The 13,963-nt window shown below is 40.7% G+C and overlaps 2 protein-coding genes across 3 annotated transcripts; one reads left to right on the forward strand and one right to left on the reverse strand.

Annotated features, from left to right (window-relative positions):
* Positions 1-1,768: 1,768 nt before the first annotated feature.
* LOC122917247 (hypoxanthine-guanine phosphoribosyltransferase-like) lies at positions 1,769-8,725 on the reverse strand. Of its 2 annotated transcripts, XM_044264913.1 has the most exons (3): positions 8,261-8,725; positions 7,761-7,813; positions 1,769-3,277 (listed from the first exon to the last, which is right to left on the reverse strand). In XM_044264913.1, exon 3 carries the CDS (start codon positions 3,183-3,185, stop codon positions 2,505-2,507), a length of 681 nt encoding a protein of 226 aa, XP_044120848.1. In that variant the 5' UTR covers positions 3,186-3,277; positions 7,761-7,813; positions 8,261-8,725; the 3' UTR covers positions 1,769-2,504. The 2 variants fall into 2 exon arrangements, with proteins under 2 accessions (XP_044120848.1, XP_044120847.1); XM_044264912.1 differs by lacking the exon at positions 7,761-7,813.
* A 257-nt stretch (positions 8,726-8,982) lies between these two features.
* Positions 8,983-13,663, forward strand: HSPA5 (heat shock protein family A (Hsp70) member 5). Its single transcript, XM_044264914.1, has 9 exons — positions 8,983-9,069; positions 9,151-9,370; positions 9,475-9,706; positions 10,131-10,268; positions 10,784-10,896; positions 10,994-11,384; positions 11,563-11,800; positions 12,150-12,317; positions 12,758-13,663. The coding sequence occupies exons 2-9, from the start codon at positions 9,249-9,251 to the stop codon at positions 13,318-13,320; spliced, it is 1,965 nt and encodes a 654-aa protein (XP_044120849.1). The 5' UTR covers positions 8,983-9,069; positions 9,151-9,248; the 3' UTR covers positions 13,321-13,663.
* The last annotated feature ends 300 nt before the right edge of the window (positions 13,664-13,963 follow it).

Raw genomic sequence — 13,963 nt, forward strand, 5'->3', positions numbered from 1 at the left:
TCTGTTTTTCAGATTTCTAACTCCATACTCTCCATAAAGCTACTTTGCTGCAGAATCAGAGCGCACTGACAAACTCAGAATTAAAAAAAAAAAAGTTCCTGGGGTGCCTCGGTGGCTCTGTTGGTTGAGCATCTGCCTTTGGCTCATGTCATGGTCTCAGTGTCCCGGGATGGAGCCCCAAATGGAGCTCCCTGCTCGGTGGGCTCTTCTTCTCCCTCTGCCCTTCCCCCCGCTCATGCTCTCCCTTTCAAAATAAGTACAACTCTTTAAAAAAAAATTCAATGCTAAAAGCTAACTGAACCATTACACTGTATTTGTTTTTTAAAATTCATTTTCAAACAAGTAATACAGAAATTCTTGACCTTAAAAGATGTACACAATGAAGTCAAGAAAATCCTCTTGATTCCCGTCCAATTCCACCCAGAGGGAGCCACTCTTGTCAGTGGTAGGTATCTGTCTAGACTGTGGGGGAGGGGTTTAACACAAACAGGATCACGTTGTACATACCATTCTGTTCATTTAAAAATAAATTGAGTTTCATTCCATATCACTACATAAAAATCTACCTCAGCTTTGAAACTTTGCACACTATTTCCATAGTATCACCTACCATAGTTGATCTGGCATCCCCTATTGAGTTTGACATTTAGAATACATTCTGTACATTCTGAATAACAAAAAGATAAATGTGAACTAATGATGTTATTTTTTTAACATAGTTCAAAAAATATTTAAGGGAAAACTTTTTTTTTTAAGTTCTGGCAATCTGTAAAACAACAACAAAAAAATCCAGAAACACATGCAGGGAAGCTGTTCGACACAGGTGGCACATAGTATTTCTTTATAAAATGCTTTTTGCCCTTCGGAACAGCCCAGTTGCAAGCAAAGGACAAGACTACAGGCATAACCGTACTCCATATTCTGGGCCCTTGGTTGTCCTACACTGGCCCCCACTGGCAGTCTCGGAAATAGTAGCAGCACTCAGAAGTGGATATACTATGAAGTTGATGGAGATTATGATTTAGGGCCCCTCATTCACCTGGAAATTCTTCCAAGGCCCAGGCAATTCAGTCAATATGATTTTGTAACATTGGCTAAAGAATTTTTAATTATTGGCTAAGTTGAGGGCAACAGATAAAAGCCTGAAACTTGAGAATACTGAAAACAAGGAAAAAGACGTCTGTAGAACAGAGTCATAAATTAGGCAACTTGTACTTCCGCACAGTGAAATCTACTATAAACCTCATCCTTCCAAGGTGTCTTGGCGGCTTAGCTGGTAAGTGCCCGACTCTTGATCTCAGAGTCATGAGTTCAAGCCTTAACAAAACAAAGCAAAACAAAAAAATACCTTATCTTTCTATCAGTATCGGGCATGTCCAGACTGATGGGAGCTGTCATGTTAACACAACATCAAATTTTGGTATACTATCTGTATTCGTTTGTTTTTTTTTTTTAAGATTTTATTTATTTATTTGACAGAAATCACAAGTAGACAGAGAGGCAGACAGAGAGAGAGGGGGAAGCAGGCTCCCTACTGAGCAGAGAGCCCGATGCGGGCCTCTATCCCAGGACCCTGAGATCATGACCTGAGCCGAAGGCAGAGGCTTTAAACCACTAAGCCACCCAGGCGCCCTACCTGTATTCGTTTTAACCTATGACTATACCGTATGAAATATGTTTATGTAATTTTATCTTTTTTTAAAAGATTTTATTCATTCATTCGAGAGACAGTGAAAGGAATAGAGGTCACAGAGGGAGAAGCAGAGTCACCACTAAATGGAGAGCCCAACAGGGGACTCGATCCCAGGACCCCAAGATCATGAACTGAGCTGAAGGCAGACCCTTTAGCAACTGAGCCACCCAGGCACCCCAATGTAATGTATCTTAAACTTATCTTTCACTGACCTTTGATGTTCTCTCGTATTACTTTTATTGTTTTAGGTATTTTGGAATTTATTGATTTGTATTTAAAATAAACTGTTGACAAAGATTCACCAGAAATAATCTGAACAAGCAGAAAAATACAATTAATACTACTGAAACACTAAAATAATTCAAGGACACATGGTTTTATCCAAGAAAACAATACCTCTTAAATGCTGTCATTGATACAAAAACTGACTGCTTCTTTAAACACAGTGGCATAATCAACAATATTCAATCACTTCTGGTTTTTTCCTGAATACATAAAAATTAAAATGCCAATTAAAAATGAATGTATCTTCTCTTTAAATGTTTCCTACAAAAACAATTTCAATACTTTCATCCAACAGTGGTGTGGTTGAAGAGATTTTTCATTCGTAAGTTAAACAATCCATCCAAACAGAACTAATACTCTAGAGGTTCATAATGCAAATAAAGACTTTAGGAATGCAGCAAAAGACATTTCTAACAAACATACCAAACAGATAAAATTCTCAGAAGATACATACAAGAAGCCCCTCTAAGCAGCTGGCCACAGAACTAGAACATTTAACCATTTTACTATTGATTTAAATGGGACTCTAAATGTTTCCAGAACTCTCATCTTGGGCTTTGTATTTTGCTTTTCCACTTTCACTAATGACACAAACATGATTCAAATCCCGGAAATATTCATTATAGTCAAGGGCATATCCTACAACAAACTTGTCTGGAATTTCAAATCCAACAAAGTCTGGTCTGTATCCAATACTGTGAGGAGTCCTTTTCACCAGCAAACTTGCAACCTTGACCATCGTTGGATTATACTGCTGGACCAAGGAAAGCAAGGTTTGCATTGTTTTGCCTGTTTCAATTATATCTTCAACAATCAAGACATTCTTTCCAGTTAAAGTTGAAAGATCATCTCCACCAATTACTTTTATGTCCCTTGTTGACTGGTCATTACAGTAGCTTTTCAGTCTAATAAAGTCTACAGTCATAGGAATGGATCTCTCACTATTTCTGTTCAGTGCTTTAATGTAATCCAGCAGGTCAGCAAAGAATTTATAACCCCCCTTGAGCACACAGAGGGCTACGATGTGATGGCTTCCCATCTCCTTCATCACATCTCGTGCAAGCCGTTCCGTCCTGTCCATAATTAATCCATGAGGAATAAACACCTTTTCCAAATCCTGAGCGTAATGATTAGGTATACAAAATAAATCTAGGTCATAACCTGGTTCATCATCACTAATCACAATGCTGGGGCTTCGGGTTGCCATAACGGAGCTGGCTGGTGCGTGGACTGAGGGCAGTTCTCTTCTGTATTACTTTTAGTTTTAGCTCTTAAAGGTTTTTCAAGCTCAGTAAATTCCTGATAGATAAACAGGGATTTTTTTTTTAAATAACAAGAAAATGTAGACAAAAAAGTAACATACTTACAATTTACTCTGAAAATCATAGGTATCAATAATTTTAATAGCCACATTTCATCATCTTGAAGTAACATAATTTATCATTTCAAAACAAAATTATTCATTTCCAATAAATATTAAATACTAAACTCATGCAATTTTAAAAAAAAATTCTAGAATATAGAAATTGAGATTTAAGACCTTGTAAAGCATATTTAAAAATAATGACATAGTATTATCATACTGTTAAATAACTTACTTTCCTTACTTAACAATATATAATAGGTTTGTTTTGCCAACTTGACAAGCTAATTCTAAAGTTTATATGGAAATACAAGTACCAAGAAAAGCAAGACACTCCTAAGGTGGAAGGACATGTTCTACTGGATTATCAAGCTATAGTAATTAAGACAGAAGCTAATATGATAAATGGTAAAATTCTAAAGACTGGAACAACAAAGAAAAGTTAACTTTTTTATGGAAGAGGAATTAGGATCAGCTGAGGTGAAAAGTGAGGACTTCTGGTGCTGACAACATTTTCTCTTAATTTGGATACTGAATACCTAGGGATTTATTTTCTTGATTAAATTATAAAGTTATTTTGTTTATAATTATAGCAGTTATTATATATGTTATAGCATATATTTAAAATTATAGATTCTTATTAAATAACAAATATTATTAATGACTATTCATTAAACTGTATATATGCATTTCATGTACTTTTCTGTATTCACATTGCAATTTGTAATAAAAAGTTAAGATCTGTAAAACATCCAGCACATAGTAAATATCCAATTAAGGGTAGCTACTATTGCCATTTAAAAAAAAAAAAAAAAGAAGGCAGTGGATTTGTGACAATCTTTTAACTGGATGAAAACAGAACCATGTATGTAGCATTCTCCATCACTATTTTTAAATTAGAAATACACACACACACACTGCATATGAATATGAATAAAACCTCTCTAGGCTACACAAGAAAGTGGTGATGGTGGTTATCTTTACCAGTAGAGGAGTGGCCGGCAGACTTATTTTCATTGTATATTATACATTGTACCCTTTGGATTTTGTACCACATACATATATTTCCTATTTTAATTTATTTTTAAGCATTTATTTATTTAAGTAATCGTTACAGCTAACGTGGGGCTTGAAGTTGCACACTCCTCTGAGCCAGGCAGATACCCCTATTTTAAAAATTTATAGATTTAGGATACATACTGTCACTCAAATATCATTCAGGTTCTATAGAGGTAGCTCTTTATACTTAGTAGCTTATTTTACTTCAACAGAAAATTTAAAACAGAAGAAAAATTAAGATATTTTCTCTGGAAAATGAAAAGGCTTCAGTCAATCAAATACAGGCGTGCCTGGGTGGCTCAGTTTGTTAAGCATCTGCCTTCCGCTCAGTTCATGGTCCCAGGGTCCTGGGATGGCTACCTGCTCACCGAGGAGTCTGCTTCTCCCTCTGCCTCTCCCACTGCTTGGCCTGCTTTCCCTCAAATAAAAATCTTAAAAAAAACAATTAAAAATTTTTTAATAAAACAATAAAATACCTTTATCATAACAGCCTTGTGAGGAAGCAAAATTGTATACATTTTACACACTACTGAACAGAGCCTTGGAGAGATTAAGTGACTTGCCCTAATCATAGCTCGTTCGGTGATAGAACTATAACTAGTATTTATGCTTCCAAACCTCATGTGCTTTTCTCTCAATCACACTATCTGACACAGCATGCCTTCCTAAATGTCTTCCACCAGGGGAGCGGGGGAGTAAAGAAGATGCACTATTTGTAGCTTCTCATTTGTGTGTGGGGAGGGTTCCCTATTAACCAGAAAATTCTCTCTTAAAAAGTCAAGGGTCATCTGTATGGCTCAGTCGATTAAGCGTCTGCCTTCAGCTCAGATCATGATCCTGGGTTCCTAAGAGCCCCTCGTTGGGCGGCTCTCTGCTCAGTGGGGAGCCTGCTTCTCCCTCTCTCTCTCTCTGCAGCTCCCCCTGCTTGTGCTCCCTTTCTCTGTCAAATAAATAAAATTCTTTAAAAAAAAAAAAAAGTCAAAACAAAGAAAACTAATTGCATAACACATTGCACTTTCAAAAGCGCACATACACACAAAAAAGCAACATGATTTATACCTAGTATTGTTCCTGGCTCAGGTGTCAGGAAGATACTTTTGTTTTACTCCTCACTTGTTTAATAAAAGTTAAGGCCCAGTCTCTCTTTTTTCTTTTTTTTTTTTAAGATTTTATTTTTTTTTTTTAAGATTTTATTTATTTATTTGACAGAGAGAGAGAGAGCACAAGTAGGCAGAGAGGCAGGCAGATGGGGAGGGAGAAACAGGCTCCCCGCTGAGCAGAGAGCCCGACGTGGGGCTCCATCCCAGGACCCTGGGATCATTACCCAAGTCGAAGGCAGAGGCCTTAACCCATTGGGCCACCCAGGTGCCCCTAGATTTTATTTTTTTAAAGTAATCTCTACACCCAGTGTGGTACTCCAAGATCTCACATTACAACCCCAAGATCAAGAACTACATGCTCTACTGACTGAACCAGCCAGGCACTCCTACAATCAGAGTTTTCTTGAAGTAAATGCTCTAAAAAAAGGGAGGTTCAGGGTTCTAAGGGCTGAGTCTCTTAATAAAAAAGACATCTATCTAACCATATAAGAAAGTAATTAGAGCACTTAAAAAAATATTTCCAAAAATGTCAAATTCAACATAATTACCACACATTATTTCCCATTGAAAGAAATCTTGAAAATTCATTCTCAAGAGATGGGTTTCTTGAAGAGCTTCTAAAATTTCTTCTCATAGTATAGTCACATGATTAATAGCATTCCTATTACCCTACAACTTCCCACAGACTTTTATATACAGTATCTTATCTGATCCTTGAAACAAACTGCTAAAGCCAACAGGACAGAAATCCCTGACATACAACAGATACAAATACTGAGGCTCTGGTAGGTTTGTTCCCCCAGGTCATGTACCTTATCTTTTAGTTGAATATTCTCCCCAACAGAGGATGTGGAAAATTCTCAGTTATCAGGGGCTAAACATTCAATTTGTCAATTACATAAGTCTTTTCCTTTTTCTTCCTGTTGTATGCCTATAATTCCCTTTCAGAAAGGAAGATTTAAGAACTAAATGACATCCAATCCTGATCAATCCTAACTCTGTTTAGCTGAGATCAGATGGGAAATAGAAATCTATTTTCTTACCCATAACAGCGGTAAGTCAAACGAGCTGGTTTAAATTACTGGATAAAAATCTACATTTGTAGATTTTTGTAGATTGTAGATTTTGATGGGATACACTCATCAAAATATTTGTTAACTATGTAACTACTCTATACCCTAAATGAGATATAAATCTTATAAACCCAAAGTTTAGGATGATAATCTAAACCACAGAAATTAAAAATCAAATTGCCAAGGCTCAAATCCTGGCTCTCTATTTAAGCTGTGTAATCTCCTGGGCAAGTTTCTTCACCTCTTGGGGCTTCTTCACATTCCTTAGCTCTAAAATAAGGGTTTAAAAAAATGCTTTCATAAAAATTGAGAGATAATGCACATAAAGTGTTTAACAAAGTGTCTAGTGCTTAGTTAAGTACTGATAATTTGGCACCAATACTATTATTGGCATTTAACATTCAGGAAACTCGATTTACCTATGCATTTTTCTATTCAATCCATAGAAGATCACACTTCGGGTTATACAGTAACATATCCCTAATAAACTTGGTTTTAAAAAGATATTACAACCACCAATATACTCATTCCCTTTGGGAGTTAGCCAGATATCACTTATCTAAATCTTAGGAAAAAGAGTTACAAAAGATTACTCCATCTATCAATGATAAGGCTGAAACTGAGAGCTTCGCTTCTAAAGGAAATAGATGTTACATATACAAAATTTGTTTGAAATGATATGAAGCTGTAAAGTAGCTGGATGGTAATTTCTATTTTAATAATGGACTGATGCAACCTACAGAGGGTCAGTATTACGGCAGTATTACAAGCCCTGTTGTTAAGATGGGTGATGCAACTTCAATAGTCAATTCTGAGTCACCAGCATAACCTTTGAGAAGCAGTGAAGGAGAAAGGAAAAATTCTTGAGTACTGACTCCTAAGCTGAACATCTTAGTAAACCCTGTGTAAGATGTTTCAGTCCTATTTGGACAAGGTATGATGAATACCATGAATCTCAAGAATACATTTAGTGGAAAAATACTGGAGTCATCAGTTCCTATGATAAAGTCCCATGCATTTTTGTAAGATCTCAAAATATTTTGTTATCAGTCCATAGCAGTTCCTCCAAAAAGATCTGTTGAATGAACTAAGTAATTTAAAAAAAAAAAAAAAAAAAAGAACAAAACTGAGAGCATTGGCTATGAAGCCAAGCTGACTTGGATATCAATTCTAAGTGCATCACTCACCAGCTCTATGACTTTAAGCTACTTTTTAAATATTTCAGTCCCAATTTTCTCATCTGCAAAATGGGAAATGCAAGTATTAAACTGTAAGGACCAAACAACATAGGAAACCAAACAATGGGTGGCACATAGTAAGTCTACAGTAAATAGCGTCTATTATTTTTTGCTACAGGTTGTTATACAAGAGTAAAGGCGATCTCAGAAAGTCTTTCTCTATCAAATGGGTTCAAGCACACTCTGACCTTTTCCAGGAAGAGTGAAGTCAGAAAGGTATCAAGAATAAAGGACGGGGAACACCTTGCAAATGATAATCCGGGGCCACAAAGGAAAAAAATAAAAAGAAGAAAAAAAAAAAAAAAGACGAGCAGAGAAGGAGAGCTAGAAAAATGATACATCCCAAGGTGGGAGCGATGGCATTAGTAAGCTCTTCAGGAGAGGGCTGCCACACCGGGGTGGGGACTCGGGGCGAGGAGGCAGTTACTTTGGCCAGGACTGTGACTTACCGTGGGGTAGGGTAATGTGGAGCAGCCTGGTATAAATAAAGATAGGTGGCTAGGGAGAGCAGGGCCGACAGAATGGCTAGGAGCCACGATCTGCGGCCGAGCGGTGCTCCGGCCAGGACCCAGCTCGAGGGCTGCGGGCTGGAGAACAACAAAAAGCCCTGAGGCTCGGGCACCCCAGAACCGTAGCAGCTATAAAGGGCAAAGAAATTTCTTCTAAGGTGATCACAGCATCTACGCTGAGACCTGCCTGCCTGGGACGGGTTGGAAGCTGGGAAAAGGAAGAGCTGCTTCCCGCTCCAAGCTGAAGGACGGAGGAGGGACAAGCAGACAGGAGAGAACGAGAAGCAAAAGACCCAAATTCCACCGCCTCGAGGGAATCACGCACTGCACACTAGCCTCGGCCCCCCAGGGCCCAGCGTGGAAGGCGGGACTTCTGCCGTTACCTACGGAAACGGCCTCCGGGTGAGAGGTCGCATGAGGGACAGGCAGCTGCTGAACCAGTGGGGCCTGCGCCTGGAGCGGATGTTGCCTCCCATTGGTGGCTGTCGGGTGCGGCCAGCAGCCAATGAGTCCGCCGGGGGGGCGTAGCGGTGACGTCTGTTGCGGAGGAGGCCGCTTCGAATCGGCGGCGGCCAGCTTGGTGGCCTGGACCAATCAGCGGCCTCCAACGAGCAGGGCCTTCGCCAATCGGTGGCCTCCACGACGGGGCTAGGGGGGAGGGTATATAAGCGGCCTCGGCGACGGCGCGTTCGACGCTGGCTGAGACATCACAGGCTCATCAACTGCGGGGATTTTTGTGAGTCTGAGAGGTAAGCCCCGCGGCCTGTCTTTCCGGACCTGCCCTTCGCCTTGTCTGCTTTGCCTGCTGACCCCGGGCCCTGTACCTTCAGATCAGTAACTTCCGTGCGCTCGGGTGCTGTGGCCTGTGGCTGGATTGCCTGTGACGTCCTGCCAGCCTGCTGACCGACTGGCCTACGGCGCCGGCAACATGAAGCTGTCCCTGGTGGCTGCGGTGCTGCTGCTGCTCGGCGCGGCGCGGGCCGAGGAGGAGGACAAGAAGGAGGACGTGGGCACGGTGGTGGGCATCGACCTGGGGACCACCTACTCCTGGTGAGTGGGGTTTCTGGAAAGGGGGGAATGGGGCGTGGCCTCCTGGGCCACTGTGAGAATCACGGTGCTGATTCTTGGCGTTCTTGGTGATTTTTCTCCGCCAGCGTCGGGGTGTTCAAGAACGGCCGCGTGGAGATCATCGCCAACGATCAGGGCAACCGCATCACGCCGTCTTATGTGGCCTTCACTCCGGAAGGGGAGCGTCTGATCGGCGACGCGGCCAAGAACCAGCTCACCTCCAACCCTGAGAACACGGTCTTCGACGCCAAGCGGCTCATCGGCCGCACGTGGAACGACCCGTCCGTGCAGCAGGACATCAAGTTCCTGCCGTTCAAGGTGCGATGGGGCTTTCCTCACCCGAACGGAGGTGGGCGGCTGTGGTCGGAGAGTTTAAGATTTAGAAGTTGCTGGAAAATGGTGGAGACAACAGGAGGGGCACAGACATAGTGTTTGTAACAACTTTTATTGAGTAATCTTGGTATGTTACAAAACTTGCTCGAGGAAAGCTTGGCCGGCAAAGACATTTCACAGGTTAACTGTTCTGTCTCCATCGTTTAGGATTAAGAGCCTGATTAAAATTGAGGAGGCTTGTCTTCCTGGGGCACCCATACTCCTTAACCTATTTCTAGTCAGTATGCGGTTCCAGGCGACCAAAGTAAACCAAACCATGGGGGAGGAAGTGGGACTCAGACAGCCCTCTTTTTAAGTTTTCAATGTTCTTGCTTCTGTGCCTGCAAGTAATAATCGTTCTGTAAAATAGGTGGTTGAGAAGAAGACTAAACCATACATTCAAGTTGATATTGGAGGTGGGCAAACAAAGACATTTGCTCCTGAAGAAATTTCTGCCATGGTTCTCACCAAAATGAAGGAAACTGCAGAGGCTTACTTGGGAAAGAAGGTAAATATTTCTAGAACGATGTTAAGTAATTCTATTTTTACTGTTCTTGATTTATTGTGTAGATGCCTTCCTTGTTTTAATAATTTTGAATCTGAATGACATCTATGTATATCAGTTTTAATTACTTGCATGTTTTACTGTGGGCCAAACAAAGTATTAAGGACTTTTCATGTATTACCATGTAATGCTCGCAAATCCGTGGGTATAAAATTACATATTATTATACACACCTAACAAACAAATTGTCTTAGAAACTAAAGTGGTGTTCTTTGGTTTTATTTTGTTAAGATTTTATTTATTTGACAGAAAGAGATTACAAGTAGGCAGAGGGGCAGGCGGGGGGGAGCGGGTGAGCAGAGATGCTGATGTGGGGCCCAATCCCAGGATCTGAGATTATGACCTGAGCCGAAGGCAGGACCATCCAGGCGCCTCTAAAGTGATGTTTTGAGTGCAACTTACATAAGAGGTAAACTGTGTGATAAAATACACTAACTTACCTTTTGTTATTCTTTAAGGTTACCCATGCAGTTGTTACTGTACCAGCCTATTTCAATGATGCCCAACGACAGGCAACCAAAGATGCTGGGACTATTGCCGGATTGAATGTCATGAGGATCATTAATGAGCCGTGAGTGTTAATTCAAAAGCATGGCATATTTGCCAGATCAGGGGAATGTAAACTTAACTAAACTTTTTTTTCTTTTTCTTTCTCTTTCTCTTAACAGTACAGCAGCTGCTATTGCTTATGGCTTGGATAAGAGGGAAGGGGAGAAGAATATCCTGGTGTTTGACCTGGGTGGTGGAACTTTCGATGTGTCTCTTCTCACCATTGACAATGGTGTCTTCGAAGTCGTAGCTACTAATGGAGATACTCATCTGGGTGGAGAAGACTTTGACCAACGTGTCATGGAACACTTTATCAAACTCTACAAAAAGAAGACTGGCAAAGATGTTAGAAAAGATAACAGAGCTGTGCAGAAACTCCGGCGGGAGGTAGAAAAGGCCAAACGGGCCCTGTCTTCTCAACATCAAGCAAGAATTGAAATTGAGTCTTTCTATGAAGGAGAAGACTTCTCTGAGACTCTGACACGGGCCAAATTTGAAGAGCTAAATATGGTATGTTCTTGGGGGTGGTTTTGTTTTGTTTTTGGTGGGTTTTTTTGTTTGTTCGTTTGTTTTTTTGCTTTGCTAATGGGATCTAGTTAGACTTTGTGTTTAGGGTACTGTGTTTAGGTATGTAGACAATATCTAGGTACAATAGGCATCATCACAGTAATTGTGTTCTCTATTCTAGGACCTGTTCCGTTCGACCATGAAGCCTGTCCAGAAGGTGCTAGAGGATTCTGACTTAAAGAAGTCTGATATTGATGAAATTGTTCTTGTTGGTGGCTCTACTCGAATCCCAAAGATTCAACAACTGGTTAAAGAGTTCTTCAATGGCAAGGAGCCATCCCGTGGCATCAACCCAGATGAGGCTGTAGCATATGGTGCTGCTGTCCAGGCTGGTGTACTCTCTGGTGATCAAGATACAGGTATGTCCCTGTCACAGCATCTTCCACAGTACTTTCACTTCAGTAGCTTGATAGGTACTTCAATAGCTTGATAGGAAGAGTATAACTGTCTTTTGCTTTACAAAGTAATAGAACATGAGCAACAGGGTCTCACAGCTAGTAAAGGGTAGAGTGAGGATAAGACCTGGCTCAGTTTCAAGATCATTAGCAGCTATATTGAATTCAGTGCTTCTAAAATGATTTTGCATTAGAACCTCACACTAAATGGCAAGATGGAGAAGATAGTTACACAGTTCCAGGGGAGACTGCTTGGTAGTGCTCTTGTGACTCTTGAATTGGAATTTAACTTTGGTTAACTTTACCTTTGCAGGTGATCTGGTACTGCTTGATGTATGTCCCCTTACACTTGGTATTGAAACTGTGGGAGGCGTCATGACCAAACTGATTCCAAGGAACACCGTGGTGCCCACCAAGAAGTCTCAGATCTTTTCTACAGCTTCTGATAACCAACCAACTGTTACAATCAAGGTCTATGAAGGTAATACCCTACATTTGTGAATGACATATTATGTTTTTGAGAAGGATGTTTTCTTAGTATATTCTGTTGAAATGAGAAAGGAAAGAAATATTTGCTATTTTCAGACAGGGTCCTTAATATGACTAGTGTTGAGTTTGGTAGAGTCAGCCCCAAAATCTAGTTCTTACCTTGCTATCTGGCACTCTTTGCCTTTAAAAATAACTTCTGAGCTGGCTTCTAGAAATGTTGATAATACTGTAGATGAAATTCAGTTAAAAGTTAGTAGTGACTTAATAGTCCCACTTGCTACTCTTTATAGATCAATACTGACCCACCTCTAGCTTGATAAGCATGCCCTTGCCACTGTAGGCTCTACCAGACTGATATATAAGGATCCAGATCCACTAATGTTTGTCAGTAACAACTAACAAGTTTTGTGGTTTTTTTGGTGTAACTTCTAGGTGAACGACCCCTTACAAAAGACAATCACCTTCTGGGAACTTTTGATCTGACTGGAATTCCTCCTGCTCCCCGTGGAGTCCCACAGATTGAAGTTACCTTTGAGATAGATGTGAATGGCATTCTTCGAGTGACAGCTGAAGACAAGGGTACAGGCAACAAAAACAAGATTACAATTACCAATGACCAAAATCGCCTGACACCTGAAGAAATTGAAAGGATGGTTAATGATGCTGAGAAGTTTGCCGAGGAAGACAAAAAGCTCAAGGAGCGCATTGACACCAGAAATGAATTGGAAAGCTATGCCTATTCTCTAAAGAATCAGATTGGAGATAAAGAAAAGCTGGGAGGTAAACTCTCCTCTGAAGATAAGGAGACCATGGAAAAAGCCGTAGAGGAAAAGATTGAATGGCTAGAAAGTCACCAAGATGCTGACATTGAAGATTTCAAAGCTAAAAAGAAGGAACTAGAAGAAATTGTTCAGCCAATTATCAGCAAACTCTATGGAAGTGCAGGCCCTCCCCCAACTGGTGATGAGGAACCAGCAGACAAGGATGAGTTGTAGACACTTCTCTGCTAGTGCTTAAATATTGTAAATACTGGACTCAGGAACTTTCGTTAGGAGAAAATTGAGAGAACTTAAGTCTCGAATGTAATTGGAATCTTCACCTTGGAGTGGAGTTGAAAATGATATAGCCCAAGTGGCTGTTTACTGCTTTTCATTAGCAGTTGCTCACATGTCTTGGGGTGGGGGGAACGGAAGAATTGGCTATCTTAAAACGTGGGTAAAAAAGCTGGGATAGGGCGTGTGTTCACCTTGGAAATGTTCTATTTAACAATTGGGTCATGCGCATCTGGTGTAGGAACTTTTTCTACCATAAGTGACACCAATAAATGTTTGTTATTTACACTGGTCTAATTTTTGTGATAAGCTTCTAATTAAGTCAGTTGCTTCAAGGTTAAATTCTCGCTTGTGTGGAGGGGCGTTGGGGTCTTAAATCTTTCAGGGAATTTGCCTAACGTTGACCTAGTTTAAGAAAGGGGTGGGGGACACCTGGGTGTCTCGGTTGAGCGTCTGACTCGACTTTTGCTCTGGTCATGATTTCTGTGTTGTGGGGTTGGGTTGTCCCTCTCCCTCTGCTTCTCCACCTTTTCCCCCTCTTCCCCCCTTCCCTCTTTCTCAGATCTTTAAAAAAAAGGGAGGGCAG

The sequence above is a fragment of the Neovison vison genome, chromosome 9 (assembly GCF_020171115.1).
Source record: "Neovison vison isolate M4711 chromosome 9, ASM_NN_V1, whole genome shotgun sequence".
Lineage (NCBI taxonomy): Eukaryota > Metazoa > Chordata > Mammalia > Carnivora > Mustelidae > Neogale > Neogale vison.

Excerpts from the sequence above, each read along its gene's own strand:
- LOC122917247 (XM_044264912.1), bottom strand. The coding sequence starts at position 3,185 with ATGGCAACCCGAAGCCCCAGCATTGTGATTAGTGATGATGAACCAGGT.
- HSPA5 (XM_044264914.1), top strand. The coding sequence starts at position 9,249 with ATGAAGCTGTCCCTGGTGGCTGCGGTGCTGCTGCTGCTCGGCGCGGCG. Across the intron at positions 10,269-10,783 it reads AGGCTTACTTGGGAAAGAAG|GTTACCCATGCAGTTGTTAC; the intron begins GTAAATATTTCT and ends TTATTCTTTAAG. Across the intron at positions 11,801-12,149 it reads CTCTGGTGATCAAGATACAG|GTGATCTGGTACTGCTTGAT; the intron begins GTATGTCCCTGT and ends TTACCTTTGCAG.